At 44.1% G+C, this 16,133-nt stretch overlaps 1 protein-coding gene across 10 annotated transcripts in view; it reads left to right on the top strand.

The window, feature by feature from the left end:
• The window catches only part of ITSN1 (intersectin 1), a 253,883-nt gene that overhangs the window by 172,970 nt on the left and 64,780 nt on the right, over positions 1-16,133 (top strand). For 9 of the 10 annotated variants that reach the window (XM_019959939.2, XM_070783667.1, XM_070783621.1 and 6 more), the window contains 5 exons: positions 3,755-3,921; positions 7,700-7,745; positions 10,145-10,266; positions 13,664-13,781; positions 15,711-15,902. In XM_019959939.2, coding sequence (XP_019815498.2) covers positions 3,755-3,921; positions 7,700-7,745; positions 10,145-10,266; positions 13,664-13,781; positions 15,711-15,902 — 645 coding nt within the window. The remainder of the gene's footprint in view (positions 1-3,754; positions 3,922-7,699; positions 7,746-10,144; positions 10,267-13,663; positions 13,782-15,710; positions 15,903-16,133) is intronic. The other variant, XM_019960645.2, reaches the window with a different exon arrangement.

Below are 16,133 nucleotides of genomic sequence, written 5' to 3'. Positions count from 1 at the left end.
TGGGCTGTTCAGTAAAGCTGTCACAGTAGCATCAGTGCCATTTGTACCCAAATGAAACAGAAGTGTCATTTCTGTTTTCCATGGAAATAACCACAACAGATTATTTAGGCCTAAAAATTTTATTTTGAGTGTTTCTTACAAAAGTAATTAATTGCTTTGTTTCCCCCATCTTTACTTCGTGACACCATCTTTTGGATTATATTGGGTTGGCCAAAAAGTTTGTTTGGGTTTTTATAAGAGCATATGGAAAAATCTGAATGAAATTTTTGGCCCACCCAACATATGCCAGTATATGGCATAAGTTTAACAATGAACAAAACCTACATAATTCAGGTTCTAGTGGTAAAAATCTCAGGTCTTTGCTACATCTGGTCTAGCCATTATCAGAGCACTAATTGAAGAGTGAGCATGACCCAAGTCAGACAGGCTTTCCGTGTCAGAAGTAGGAACAGTGTTTGTTGAGAACAGATGTCTAACCTGTTTTGTAGCAGTGTTTCATTGTTTCCTTGAATACTTGTAGAATCTTTAGTTTGTTTGCCATTATGAGACTTCTATTCTTTAGAAACTTTGCTTTATGAAAAATAGAATTATTAAAGCAAGGATTAAGGTTTAATGATGTTTCAAATAGTGACAAAGTTACTTTTTCAAGAGGAATTTCAGAAGTAAAAAAATTTTTTTAGTTTATAGGTATAGCTATAAAAAACTTCATCATCACTAAATACATCTGGTATTTTTATTGTATCCAGTTTTTGCCATTACCACCAAAACAATCATTAGTATAGTTCTCTTCATACATTTTTGTCATCCTAATGACTTTTTATAGCCACTGTTGGGAGAGCAAGGCAAAAGGTCTTTTATTTTTTTTTTTTCAAAAGGTCTTTTAAACACAGCTCATGTAGTCAGTGTTGTGTCAAGCAATACTCCCTGCCCCCCCGCCCAGATTCAGTAGGTTACAGCCACTACGTCTCAGTGGTGTGCCAGAGTTTGCATCCTGGCTCTCACACCTAGTGACTGTATAATTTTAGTCATGCCTCAACTCTCTCATCTGTAAAAGGAACGTAATAATCGCCACTTGAGGTAGCAAATTATCATGGGAATCATGAGACAATAGTGTAAGCTTTTAGAATAAAGGTCACTAAATGCTGCTGGTATTTCCTTTTTGCTTCAGTTCCTAGATTATTGATGGAGCCACTTAGAGCAGTGAGCGTCCTCATCTGACAACAGTGTTGATGAATGCTGCTTTGTTTTGAAACATGTAGAGGCCTCCATGCTTGAGGCCTTGATAAGTAGGTCACAGATGGACCACCCACATCCTTAACTTGGGCAACAGCAGAGGGTTATATGTCTAATCTCATTTATTACATCCATTTTACAGTGATTTCAGTATTAGAAATATTAGGAAAGATTTCTGGATTCTGGAAGGGTATGGGAGGACGATGGCATCTGATATTCTAGGAAAAGGCACTTAGATATATTAGGGATGTGTTTATAAATACTGTATTAAATGTAATCAGATTGAAAGTAACCAGTGATTCAGGCAGCTAGTCATGTCCAACTCTTTGCGACCCCTTGGACTATACAGTCCGTGGAATTCTTCAGGCCAGAATCCGGGAGTGGGTAGTCTTTCCCTTCTCCAGGGCATCTTCCCAACCTAGGGATCAAACCCAGGTCTCCCGCATTGCAGGTGGATTCCTTACCAGCTGAGACACCAGAAACCAAATTAAATAGATGGTCAGTTTGGGTAGCTTTTAAAATATGGGCTTGGGAATGGCCAGTACCCTGTGTTACATGTCTGATGAGGAGGGTCTGAGTAGTGAGGAGCCCCCCTTATCTGTCTTCCTGTCTCCCCACTTTCATTGGATCCTGAAGGTCCTCACAGATGCCCGTGTACATGCAGGGCTTGTAAAGCCACAGTCTTCCCAGTCTCCTTGGTATCTTCTACTGCAGTGTGAAGTTCAGCCAGAGTTCATGCTTATGAAGTTTCTTAAGGATTTCAAAAGTGACTTCAAAATTTGGATCCGTTCTTAAGAAAGTGACTTTTAAGTGCAGGAATCACTGGGAAAAGGACTGATGGCCAAGGATCCGATCTTAAATGGCCAGACATGAGCTAAGGAGCAAGTAAAAGAACAAAATAAAAAGGGAAGTTTCGAAATACTGAGAAATCAGAAAAAGGAATATATTAATGAAAAAGCAGTGTCCTTATTCAAGCTGCCAAACTTTGATTTCCTTGTGCGGGAAATCCTTTTGCCAGTTTTAACGGTGGAGGTGTGTGTCACCGGTGCTGGAGGGCTAAAGACAGAGAGGCTTCTGTTCCCCCTAGCGTGTTTGGATGACCTTGTATGTTGGGGGTCTGCTGGCCTCAGCTGAGGCTGGAGTGGCCCCTTGGAGAGCTGCCCACATTAGCATAAGCATCAGGATAGTTTGTGTTTGCTAGTGTTTATTTTAGTTTCCATTAGTGCCTCCTGCAAAGGCTCTTACAATTAGCCAGTGGAGTGCTCCAGACTAAATCTCTGCCTATTAATTGACATTAAGCTCTGCATTTAAGGACTATCATAAGAAATTTAGAAACACACCATCTGTTATAAAACAAACACTTTGGGTAAACTTTGTTATTTTTTTAATTGCTTTTTTTAAAAAGCCTGGGATAAAATGGAGAAAAAGTAGAAACAGGAAATGTATGTTCATCTTTCTAGAAATCTTTTATTCTGTACCTAGTATAGTGTCTAGAATTTTGTGTCAAGTGATCTTTCTGAGATTATGACTTGGTTTCTAAGCCTTAGAAAAATCAGGGGTTTTAGAAGAAAATTTTCCTCTGGAATGCAAAGCCTTCACCTTCAAGACAGTAAAGAACTTTAATTCTGGACCTTTAAGACTAAATTACATGAATAATAACATGTAAGAAACGGTGATTTGTCTTTTCATCTTGTTCAGAAAGCCGTGATTATTTTCTGGGGTTGGGTAGATACTATTTTTATCAGCAGCCCATTCTACCTGTTCCTGTTTGAATGACAAGTGATGTCCATTTTTAACTAAATAATATATATTTAAAATTATGTGTTCTAACAGCTTCTGCCATCTGTGTAGTATGGCACAAAAGGACTTAGGTTTTCACCAAGGCACTTTGAAAAGTGTCTTATTTAATTTACATAAAGGATATACCACATCGAAAAGTTTTCTAAAATGGTGACTTGGTACCTTCAAAAAGTGAATTACAGATATTTGATGAGCTTACCGAGAGCCTGCATGTCAGTGCCTCTAACACTGGCACAACCTAGGCACTCAATAAATGTTAATTCAAAGTAAACATTAAAAGAAAAGGTGTATATATGTATAACCAAATCACTTTGTTATACAGCGGGAATTAACATTGTAAATCAACTGCACTTTTTTTTTTTAATCCTGAAGAAAAAAAAAGTAAATATAAAAATGCCAAGTAAAAAGAAAACATGGCATTAAGTCGGAGATCAGTGTCTGTACTGTTATTGGTGGACATGCAGGTTTGTTGCTGTTGTTGTTTCTGGGGCTGGGTCTTCACAGGAATTGTCTCCCTGGCTGCAATTACTGAAATTTATATGCAGGTTGGTCAATTTGGAGCCCAGGGGATTCTGCAACTCTGTGTTTTATCTGTGACTAGGCTTTCTCTTGACTGGACCTTATCCTAATGTCCTTGTTCATAAACTTGCTTTTGCAAAGTTGTCTGGGATTTCTGTAAACAATCAAGCTCTCTCCGTATCTCAATATTTCTCCCCACCAGAATTTATTGCCATGTACACTTACGAGAGTTCTGAGCAAGGCGATTTAACCTTTCAGCAAGGGGATGTGATTTTGGTTACCAAGAAAGATGGTGACTGGTGGACAGGAACAGTGGGCGACAAGTCCGGCGTCTTCCCTTCTAACTATGTGAGGCTTAAAGATTCGGAGGTAAACCCACATTAACTGTTTCCTCTCCCCTTCTGTGCAGTGACTCTCTTTTCAGGGAGGCGTGAGGTGCGCCGGTGGAACATCGTTGTTGGGTTTTGCTAAGGTCTGGAGCGTGGCTGCAAACCCAGTGTGGCGTGTCGCTGTGTGAGCTTGCCTAGTGACGCTGCAGGCTCAGCCTCGGCTTCCCCCAACAAAAGAACCCCCCCAGGCTTGGAGGAGGCTGCCCTGAATGAGGCTGGTCTGCATCAGCTGGGATAACGTTCAGGATTCCTCCCTGTTCCTGAATGTAACTGACTTAGAATTTAGAGTAAATGTTCTTGATTAAGTCTCCATGGTCACTGATCTGGGCTACCCCAAGAAAGATACACAGCAGTATTTCCCCCATGTAAACAAATGTATTTTGGTGATACTAGCCCCAGAATATTGGGTAGTAGAGAGTTTTTAGAATTTATTTATCTTTCATGAAACACAACATGGTTATACTTGAATACACAGCCAAAATATAAACCACCATAGTGAACTGAAAGCAATAAAATATGGTATCTCATTTACATTGCATAACAGGTGGTTAACATCCTTAGTCATAAATGAGTTCTTAGAAATCTGTAACAAACACATTGATATATTCAGGGGAAGGGAAGACAGAAGAAAATGAAAAAATACAAGTGATTTTGAGGATTAAGCATATGTGAAGATGACTGAGCTGAACAGTACCAGAAGAAAAGCAACTATTTTGTAATATCGTATTACCAAAGGTTAAAAATGTATTAATAACATTTGTAGAGTTTTAGGAAATATACCCACATAAATACAAGACTGATGAAGTCCTGTCTATATGAAAAGTGAAAGTGAAAGTCACTCAGTCGTGTCAGCTCTTTGCGACCTCCTGGACTATACAGTCCATGGAATTCTCCACGCCAGAATACTGGGTAGCCTTTCCATTCTCCAGGGGATCTTCTGGACCCAGGAAGAGAAATGGGATCTTCTGCACTGCAGGCAGATTCTTTACCAACTGAGCTATCAGGGAAGCCACCCGTCTATATAATAGGGGGAAATCTATTACAGGTTGGACTCAGAACTATAAATTTTGGATATCCTTGTTCCTATCAGCTCCAACTCATTGGAATTATTTCAAAAAGTTAGTTGGATAAATTTACAATTTGTATATAAATCATGTTTACTGCTAGAATTTATATTTTTACCTACACAATAGCAAGACACAAGATTTCACTAAGGCCTTTGGCCAGGCCTTGGTATCTCCTGATCAGAGATTGAGCAGAGACTCAGTTTATTTTCAATGCTTACAGATTGGAAGTGGCTCCCAACTGTTGTTAATGGGGCCCTAAAAATTCAGTTGCATAAAATGTCGTCCTGAGATGATACAGAATTAATGAAATAGTGGCACGGGCCTCCTGGCATATGGGAGCCCATCTCCTAGTGGCCAATTTCAAGTTAGGGGGAATTTCAGGTCATAAAGGTAGCCATTTACCAGACCCATAGCCACTTGGGGTGCAAGGCTGGGCCTGGTGATAAACTGTGATTCCCCCTTCAGTCTGCCTTCTCTGCTTCCCTACAGTTCCCTGGAGTGGTTGTATTTGCTTGAGATTTTTATTTGTTTTTGTTTTGGCTTTTTTTTTTTTCTTTTTTTAGGGAGTATTATTATTGTTTGGGGGGTTTTTTGTTTTCCCTTGCTTTGGTCTTGAGAGCAGCTTGCTGAAATTCCCCTGGAGGGGTTTGCATAAGTCCGCTTCCCCTTGGAGAATTTGGCTGAAGCTGGAATGAAAATACTTCTTGTCTGTAAGACAGTCATTGTATTATCCTTTGAAGACCAGGAGAGGGAAAATTCAACTCTTATCCAGACCAGTTAGTTAGATCCAGTAAGAACCATGGAGATGATATTTTAGGAGAGCAGAGGGAAAACATTACAAACTAAACTCAATTTCTGCTCCCATGCACAGAAACTCTTAAAGTGGCTTTACCTTTGAGATCAATTAAACACCAAAGCCATTACTTGTATTATCCTTTAATAAACTTGAGTTTTCTACCCAAACCATCCCAAGTCAGTAAGTTTAGAAAAAATGCACTGTGACATTTTCTAAAGGTAAGTTGAATTGTAAAGTGCTTTTTTAACTGGTGTCTTAAATTATCAGCCACTGAAGAACTGGCAGTGCTAATGATTTTTGGGCAAACATCTAGCTACATTATTTCATAATAATGAAAAAATCTAAAAAAATCTTTCATCCTACTTGGACATAGAATTCAGTGCATAAGGCAATATCATGCCAAACTTAAAAACCAGCCCGAGCCTCAGATACCAGAACTGACCCATGGATGCAGAGAGGGGTTTGTCCTAAGCCTGCTTCCCTTCTCTGCACGAGCAGGGCTGGGGCATGTCGCCTGGATCAGCTTTTCTACTGCATTCTTGAGAAGTGCCAGAGCCAAACATGGCCATCTGAGTCTGTCTCAGCTTAAGTGCTGGCTGTGGTGTTTAAAAGGGAGCACATTAAAGTGGCTGGAACTCCATCACTGGGTTGCCAATCGCTTTGTTCTTTTTATAGAACAGAGAAAGCCTATTATAAGCCTGCAATGGGAAATTAACTGGCCGTTTGGAATTTTGTAGCATTAGTATGCCTTCATGTTGATACGTAGCCTATGAAAATTCTGAGGGAGATGGGTATTTTATATATATATCTTTGTTAATACAGAAAGCATAATCAGAGTAAACATTTTAATTTGAACTTTCCCTGCTAGATGGTTATTGAATTTCAGTATAAATAAAGGGACAACGAGAAGTTGTGTTCCTGGTAGATAAATTACATATTTTTATTTTACAGTTACTCTCATTTAGTTAATTAAGCCGTTCGCTTTGTTCTATTTTAATTGGAATACTTAATTTACTGGAAGATAGTGACACACGAGTGAAAATTAATTCGGAATAAAGCACTTTGTAACGACAGATTACGGCCTGGCCCTTGTCCCAGCCAAGTCTCTGCCGGCTTGGCTTGCTCAGCTAGTTTAAAATTCCATGAGTATTCATGAAGGAATTCAACCCTAGAGCACTTTTGGAACACTTAGAAGTTGGGGAAAAAATGGTCTGCTTCTATGCACTGTGTGTCCAGCATTAAGAGAGAAATTTTAGTGTTTAAACAGTGTAAAGTTTAGGTAGAAAGGGCTCACAGGAGAGAGTGACCACCTCTTGGGATAATAGAATGGGGGGCAGGGGTGTTTGAATCGCCACTATCCTGTTTTCCTTCTTTAAAAAAAAAAAAAGAAAGCCCTAAAGCAGATGTACTAAAATGGTAACATGTTCACGTACTAAGTCGGGGTATCGAGCTCATGGATGTCTGCTGTAACCTCTGTACTTTTTGTCTGTGAAATGTTTGCTAATTAACCACTTGGACATCAAACATGAGCTTAGTGTTTAGGATGTAGACCGGCAGTCTCCTGGTGGGGCAGCCCCCGTTTGATTTGACACGGGGACAGGCCACACTCGAGTTACACACAGTCAGTGCCCGCGCCCTGGGGGATCTGTACAGTGCCACTGCTTATTCTCCCCTCAAGAAGAGAGTAAAGGCTGTGTGCTTTACAGTACTTACTTTGCCCCATGTTTTCCTTGATACACATTGTAATGCCAGGAGATAAAATGCTGCTGTGTTTCTCCAGAATGAAAAAAAGGAATTTAGGGGCTCACGCGGGTTCGTGACATCATTCATCGTTTTTTAAGTTGCTTGACCAAAACTCTTCAGTATGCAAATGAGACCTTCTGCTCTGTTTCAAGGGCTCTGGAACTGCTGGGAAAACAGGGAGTTTAGGAAAAAAACCTGGTAAGTGACAAACCCTGATGATTATTTTTTCAATGTTTTTAATGTAATTGATAGTTGCTCCCAATCTTTTATTAGGGCTAGAAACCTTTTTGGAAAAAAAAAAAGAAAGAAAAGTAAAGACTAAAGAATCTGTCCTAAGAGTGGTTGGAATAGATCCTTTCCTTGGAATCCATTAATAATGTGTATCCATGATTATGAAATAATGGCTGTTGCTTCACACATGGGGTATTAGGGACATTTATCAGACAGAATGTTCTCTTGGGATGTGAAGAAATAATTCAGGCAAGATGGTGAGACGTTGTCACGCTTGGAACTGTAGGGTTTGGGGTCAGCTGCTACTTCATCCTTCTCTCATTGGGTTCAGTACTTTTTCCTTTCCTGAAGCATATTCAGTCCCAGGATGTAAATAGTGGAGGAGATTAGAGGAGCCGCACGTATTATCAGACAGTGGGGCCTATGAATTAGAAGCTTTTGAGTAGTTTTCCTCAGGTACACAGTGAAGGCACAAAATTATAGTCATCCCCCTGAACTCAAAAGTGTTTCACTTTATTTAAACAAAAATCACATGTTCTATTAATAGAAACATGAACAAGAGAAGAAAGAAGCAGCTGGGAAATCATACGGTTGGTATGGCCTGTCTTCCTCACCTAGGTCATTTGAGCCCTTTTGCTATTACAGCCTTGAGAAATTACAGGTTGAGAGTCACCACAGCACTGAGAGAGGGACTTGTGTATCTTTGCCTGGCGCTCAGCCTCCAGACAGGCTCACCTGACAAGGAAAAGTGGGTTTTTCGGTAGTTGTAGGATTTCAGACTGACTCAAGATATCAGACCACCCCAGTCAAATCTCTGTTTTAACCCTGAGTATGCTATGGGGTTGGCCAAAAAGTTTGTTTGGGTTTTTCCATCGCATCTTACAGGTTAACCTGGATGAACTTTTTGGCCAACCCTATACATTTTGAATGGTCATTCCAAAGGGTCCAGAGGGGCTTAACATCGCACTGAAATCAGCAAGCTGCTCAAAAAAAAAAAAAGGAAAAGAGTATTGAGGCAGGTCACCAGCTACACAGGCCAGGTCCTTTGAGCAATGGGAACACCGGGGGCCAAATAGGGTAATAATTTGGATGTTTTCTGAATTGAGAACTCTTTGGAGTCTAGAGCTAATCCTTGGTGGGCTGGGGGAGAGTTCTCGTCCCCAGCACAGATTTCCCATCTTGGGCTCTCAGGGGAGCCCAGACATGAGTGAGCTGGGCTCTCTCTTGCTTCCTTGAGTTCTGGGATGCGTCTGACAGGGCCAGCCTGCACCGGGACGTCCCAGTGCTCCTAGCGTGGTGGCCGCTGATTACAGCACAGGGTCGGGTGGGCGGAGGGCCCGGGTTATGTTCCTTAATGCAGGAAATGCTGTCAGAGACGGGCCTTCTACTTATCTCCTTCTGTCTGTCTTTACTTCATTCCTTGTGTCTTCATCTCTTTCTTCTGAGAACAGTTTCGATGGGGAGAGAGTGTAGAGGAATAGAACAGTCTGTTCCGTCTTGCATCTAGAAATCCACAAGTTAGTCCCTGCGGATGCGCCAGAATTCAGTCAGAGAAGGGTTTTGTCCTTTCGTAGTCGACCTCCTGTGCCAGGAGAAGTGTACTTTTTCAGAGCCTGGTCTGTGGTACTGCTGGACTTTTTCCCATGAAACTGTTCAGTCAGGAAAAGTACAGAACTGTTTTCATTTTTTCTGTGCGGAATTGCTGTTTTGCTTAAAATCCCCCTTTTGACTCTAGGATCCTCCTTTAACTTGCAATAAAGAGAAGTAAACTTCCGTTGACGTGATCCCTAGCTGGTATTCAGGGATCGCCCTTAAAGTGTCAGCCACAGAGGGAATGGTCTTGTGGACGGAAGAGAGAGGCTGAGGAAAGTCATGGTGTAGAAGTCAAGCCAGTGCCTGCCCGTGGTGGCTTCTCAAGAACACAGTTTGTCTTTCTGCTGTTCTGGCGGGTGGAATGGCTTCACTTGACTTCCTTGATTCACTCAACCATCCTTCTGTGGACCGTGTGATAATAATAAGCCCTGTGTGGGGGCCAGAAGGCGGGTGGGGCTAAATGAGGCTCAGCTGTTGGCATCCTGAGGGGGAGGGGGGGGTGGGGAATTTGTGGGGGCAAGCTGGTGGGTTCCAAGAGATGAGGGGACCCTCGGGCACACCAGGCAGAACCAGAAGGCGAGTCCAGTCCTGGAGCACTGCATTTGCCTTGCGGGGAATGGGGGCCCACGGGGCCTTCTTCGTTGAGTAGAAAACCGGCCCTGTGCACTGGCTTTGAGGACGTTTACCTGTGAACCTGGGAGGTGGCTGTGTCTTGGCTGTCCTTCTCCTGACTCTTAACGATGCACTCTACCATGTTTGGTCTTGTTTTCCAGAAATCGCACAGGTCATTGCCTCCTACACAGCTACGGGTCCTGAACAGCTTACCCTGGCCCCCGGTCAGCTGATCCTGATCCGGAAAAAGAACCCAGGTGGATGGTGGGAAGGAGAGCTACAGGTTAGTGTCTTTTCCATTGGTTTAAAATCCCCTGCCTAGATTTCAGCATGTAAGATTTTGAAGGGATGCTATTTCATGGCAAAGCGCAGATACCCCCACACTGTCTGAATCCTGCATTTGTGTAACAAGAGATGCCATGTTCTCTAAACCCAGTTTGTTCCTAAGCCTTGGGCAGCCAGGAACAGAAATGTGAGAGCTGAGGATTCTTTTGAAGATGTATGTGTATCTGCTGGATTCTTGAGTTGAGACAGTGAGTGGTGGGAAGGAGAGAGCTCGTGATGGAGAGTTTCATCCTTACTGTCACAGCAATACAGGAGCAGAGCTTCCCCTCCGCGGTGCTGTGAGGTGTGACGCCACAGTGGCCTGTGTAGTCACAGCCACATCTGTGTGGCACGACAGTTTTAGTTCTTCTGTGTGTGTGTGTGTCTGTGTGTCCGTTCTCAGTTCATCAGTCTGTCAAGGTAAACCTTGATCAGGAAGGCAAAGATCTACATTTTGGTGAAATAAATAAATACAGCACTTTCTGTGCATATGGGGCAGATTAAAATTAGAAACTAAAGTGCCAGAGAGTGAAGAGTGGGCTGGTGGGCTGAAAGAAAGGTATCTTGGCTGGAATAGAAGGTACAGCCTGGAATAGCCAAAGGCAGAACTTCCCCTGGGATCTCACTGGTGGGCAGCCATTAAAAAACCCGTCCAGCAGGGCGGACAAGATACAGTTTATTGGTTCAGTATTCCATTGAGGTCCTGGAATCCACTCCCCTCATCCTTTAAAAAATTTTTTTTGTTTTTTAAATTTACTGATTTTTTTTGGCTGTGCCACATAATTTGTGGGATCTTAGTTCCCCAAGCAGGGACTGAACCAGGGCCGTGGCAGTGAAAGCACTGTGTCCTAACCACTGGACTGCCAGGACTTCCCTCCCTCCCCTATTTAATGTCTCTTCCTTTGCTGGGTGGGGGAGGCCTTCCACAGACTTGTGGTGTCGTTTCCTGGAGAGAGGTGTTGCCTAGTGGCCTTCCTGTGCGTAGATGACTCCCCTGTTCTGAAGACTTACGGGGGTCCCCGTGGCCCTCCTCCTCAGCCTGCTCACAGGTGTGCCCTGTTGCCCTTCCATGCGTCTTGCCCATCTGGCTCTCAAAGTGACGTCTCTGCTCCAGCCGCGGTTGGTGATCTACTCTCCTGAAGACAAGCAGCAGCCTCAGACCCCAATTTCTTCCTGCTTTTGCCCAGAGCATCTCCCCACATGGTCCTTCCCGCCTCCTTCCTCAAGAGCTGGCCAGAACCCACTTCTTCCAGAAGCTTTCTGTGACCGTCCTACCCGAGGCGACATCTTCCCGTGAACCCTGGTGGCCCCTATGCCCGAGCTTCTCTTGACATTTAGTATTGATGCCAATACTATTACTTAGCTTCCCATGCATGTTTCTTCTTCATGTAGGTTATCAACTCTTTGAGGGCAGAAACCGTATTTTTTCATCCTCTCACTCCTAGTACCTTACGCGAAAGAGTCTTGAGAGGGTCCTTGCAGCCCTCAGTTGTCTGCCCAGGAGGGCTTCTGGTGCTCTCACCAGACTTTGTCTTCTGCGACTACACGGATGAAGAAATTGGGAACGTCATCTGGTGGTCCAATGGTTGACTCCGCACCTCCCCTGTAGGTGACACGGATTCAATCCCTGGTCAAGGAATTAAGATCCTGCACGCTAAGAGGCATGGCCAAAAAATAACAGAAATTATTTTTTAAAGAAAAATAGAAGTTGCCAGTGAGTTCTGTGTTCTGCCCTTGGGAAACTGCACAGATGCGGGAAATGGTGGTGTCTCTGTGAGCCCCACGGCAGTGTTTACCAGATAGATGAACGTGGGGGACCTTTTAAAGAAGTGGCTTCAACCATGGGTGGGTTCAGTGTGAAGATAAAAGCTTTAGTCCTTGAGCCAAGAGCATGAAGTCTATCAGACCACAAAGAAAGTAAAATCTGATCTACTTTCTAAAAGTAACCTAGAAGTATCCTTCACGACAGATTGCATCAGATAAGAGGGTAAGGGTGAGGTATGGAAAGCTTCCTTTTCTCTGAATTTTATTTTCTTATTTTGAGAGTAGGTTAGAGGGGAGGCGTGCGTGTGTGCCCTGTAAATTGTTTTGAACTCTCTGCTCATGGTGGTGTGCAGAAGGGTAGTTTTGACACTTATCATCCCTAATTAGAGTCTTTGTCCCTTAGAATTATGTCAGGATTACAAGTCTTGGTTCACCAACTTTATTATAAGTTCCTTCAAGTCACATACTATCCATTTCCAGCAACTCCCAGCATGTAAGCTCTCAATGAATGGATTTTGTGTTGAATTAGATTAAAGTGAAGGAGAAAGGACTGGCAGTGGGAAACATGACTCATCTGTCACACAGGCTTGATGGCTTTCGAAGGCAAGGTCAAGCTTAGCCCCCTTGTATCCTGCATATATCGCATGTCCATCATCTGGTATATGTACAGTTAATATCCGTAAGATCATAGATGCGAGTGTGAATCTTGGCTTGCCGTTGACTAGCCTGTAACATTGAGGTTATCGCTTAACTTTTCTGAGCCTTACTCTTTTTGTCTGAGAACTGGGAATAGTGAAAGTGGGACATGGGAAATGGAAATTGTAGTAGTAGTATTCTTCTGGAATTGTTGTGTAGGTACATGTATGATAGATGTTTAACACAGGCCTAGCTCATAAGAAGCTCCCAGTACATGTTACTGCCATTATTATTATTATTATTCCTAAAATCCATATATAACATTGGCATAAACCATAATCTCTGCCCTACCTGAAATTGACATCTGAGAGCTGTTCAGCAAGCAGGGTTTTCTGTCCTGTAAGTGCTGCATTGTCCTCTGACTGTGACCCACACCATCGAGCTCGTAGGAAAATACTCCGGGCTTTGCTGACCAACGGCTGCCACAATTTGAATTTCAGCTGTGGTGTTTTCGTTTTGTAATGTAGCAATCCATAGAGTCTATTGATGTTATTCTGTTTTATGTTTATGCGTAAGCTTGGCATACGGAGAAGGCGATGGCACCCCACTCCAGTACTCTTGCCTGGAAACTCCCATGGACAGAGGAGCCTGGTAGGCTGCAGTCCATGGGGTCTCTAAGAGTCGGACATGACTGAGCGACTTCACTTTCCCTTTTCACTTTCATGCATTGGAGAAGGAAATGGCAACCCACTCCAATGTTCTTGCCTGGAGAATCCCAGGGACGGGGGAGCCTGGTGGACTGCCGTCTATGGGGTCGCGCAGAGTCGGACACGACTGAAGCGACTTAGCAGCAGCAACAGCAAGCTTGGCATAAGCACAGCATGTTCAGAAGCAAACTACACCATGAAAGAGGATGAAGCTTTGAAACATTTTAATGTAATTTTTTTTATTATTAGGCACGTGGGAAAAAGCGCCAGATAGGCTGGTTTCCTGCTAATTACGTCAAACTTTTAAGCCCTGGGACGAGCAAAATCACTCCAACAGACCCACCGAAGCCAACAGCTTTCCCAACAGGTGAGCGGTTTACACTCTGCTCAGAAAATGGTCTGTGCTTCCTGGTAGCCCTCCTACTCAGTTCTCTTGTGGAGTGGCGAAAGTTGTCTTTCACATCGGCTGTAACCGCCTCTTGTACTTGGAGGGGCTGATACCCCACGAATGTGATATGGAATATGTTTTTCAAAAGGACCAAATATCTAAGCAGCTTTGCTGTGCTGGGTACAACAGACTCCTTGTTGGAACTGGCTTCCTAAAGGGGCCCTGAATGCTGTGCTATTGAAGCCAGATTTTTCTCTTGATTTCCTTCCAACTATTTAAATTGGGATTTGGGCTGGGGCGGCGGTGGGGGGTTGGGGGGAGACAAAAAGGGCCTCCTAAAAATAAATGGCCGGGGTCTAAATAGGTCAGGAGATTGAGCCGAGAGGCCACAGGGGTCTGTTGGTTGTCATGTGCTGCTCAGTAAAGACCGAAATAGCTCCCCTGTGACATTTCCTGTGAACAGAGGGGCTTCGCTTAATGGGCAGGATGTTATATACGCTCTCCTAAAGGGACCAAGAGGGAACAGAGGGCCCTGCAGCTGAGATGGTTGGCTATCTTCTGACTGAAGAGACCAAATTAGATGCTTCGGTAATGTGTGAGAGGGTGAGATAAGGGCAGCCAACTTCTGCTTGGGTCTTTAAGCCATTAATGGAATCTTGGGTGGTATTTGTGGAAACACAGGCTTTTCCTTCCAGAACCTTGTGGCTAAATGTCTGTGCTGTACATCCCCAGTGAAATCAGATCAAAACTTGGCAGCCTTGCAAGAAATGAAAGGATTGGTCAACTTTGTGACTGATTGCTGACCCCAGCTGGGCCCCTGTGCTTGAGCCATGGCCTCTCTTGTAGGCAGAAGGGTGTGGTGCCCACTGGGTCTCCTCTCCCTTGGGGAGGCCTAGTGGCATGCCCTTCATCAGGTTGGTTAAAACCCACAGAAATTGTTTGCCAAGGGGATGGGATTAGCTGGAACATCGTTAAAGCCTGAGCCTGTATACAGGTTGGTCAGGAAAGATGAACAGGGGTAACACCTAACTAGGCAGACTTCTCTGAAGTGTAAAAATGTCAGGGAATAAAAGCTGTGTAACCTCCTGTAGGTTTGAGGGAAAATGAGAAAAGGAGAATTGTCCTTGAATGTGGAAATTGCTTCTTGGAGACAAGATTCTGAGACACAAAAGCACAGCAGAATAAGGCACTGGTTTTCCTTTTCACTGAGAGCTTCCCAGGTGGTGCTGGTGGTAAAGAGTCTGCCTGCCAACACAGGAGACGCAAGAGACAGGAGACGTGGGTTTGATCCCTGGGTCGGGAAGATGCCCTGGAGAAGGAAATGGCAACCCACTCCAGCGTTCTGGCCTGTAAAATCCCACAGACAGAGGAGTCTGGCAGGGCACAGTCCATGGGGTTGAAAAGAGTCGGACACAGCTGAGCACAAGAGTTGAACTTCTTGGAGGTCAGCTGGTAATCACCTTCCACCTTAAAAAAACAAACAGACAACAAAAAACAATCCAACAAAAAATCAGAAAAGGAAAAAAAGAGCTGGGTTCAAGTCCCCATGATCCACAGCAGTGTGTGCAGATGGGCTAACATTCCGAGTCAGCATCCTGAAGGAACATCACCACCCTCTAACAGAAATGATTCCCTGGTAGCGCTCCCCTACCCCTGCCCGTTTTCTGCGGACAGCGGAACACATGCAAGAGGAAGACGGGATGGGAACTAAAGGTGAGGCCTGCCATTCTGCTGTTGTCTTGGTCTCCAGCCCTCCAGCTTCCTCCACTGCCCACACTTAGACAGAGCCCTCCGAGCCCTCCAGGTAGCTCTGCCCTCTTCGGGCAAGGACACGGTCGGGACACGGGAGGCCCGGAGAGCCTCAGGCAGCCCGCGCCCCCTCCCGCTCACCCGGCCTGTCTCCCGCAGTGTGCCAGGTGATCGGGATGTACGACTACACCGCGCAGAACGACGACGAGCTGGCCTTCAGCAAGGGCCAGGTCATCAATGTCCTCAACAAGGAGGACCCCGACTGGTGGAAGGGTGAAGTCCACGGGCAGGTGGGGCTCTTCCCGTCCAACTACGTGAAGTTGACCACGGACACGGACCCCAGCCAGCAATGTAAGTGCCCCGGCCGCCCGGTTGCCTCTCCTCTCTGGCGTCTCACGGTGAAACATGCAGCATTGCTCTGATTCTGCTGAGCTTTGTTTGCAGAACTTAGCTAGACCATTGCTGCATTCGCAACAGTCTCTTTGAAGACCTTCCTCATAATGCAAGACTTTTATCTCGTGGGGTTTTCGTTTTGTTGGTTTTTTTGTTTTTGGTTTTAAAAATCATTCCTTCTGTAGCATG

This window comes from Bos indicus, chromosome 1 (genome assembly GCF_029378745.1).
Source record: "Bos indicus isolate NIAB-ARS_2022 breed Sahiwal x Tharparkar chromosome 1, NIAB-ARS_B.indTharparkar_mat_pri_1.0, whole genome shotgun sequence".
NCBI lineage: Eukaryota > Metazoa > Chordata > Mammalia > Artiodactyla > Bovidae > Bos > Bos indicus.
Note: the sequence above shows the minus strand (reverse complement) of the source record. Positions and strands in the feature narration are given on the sequence as shown.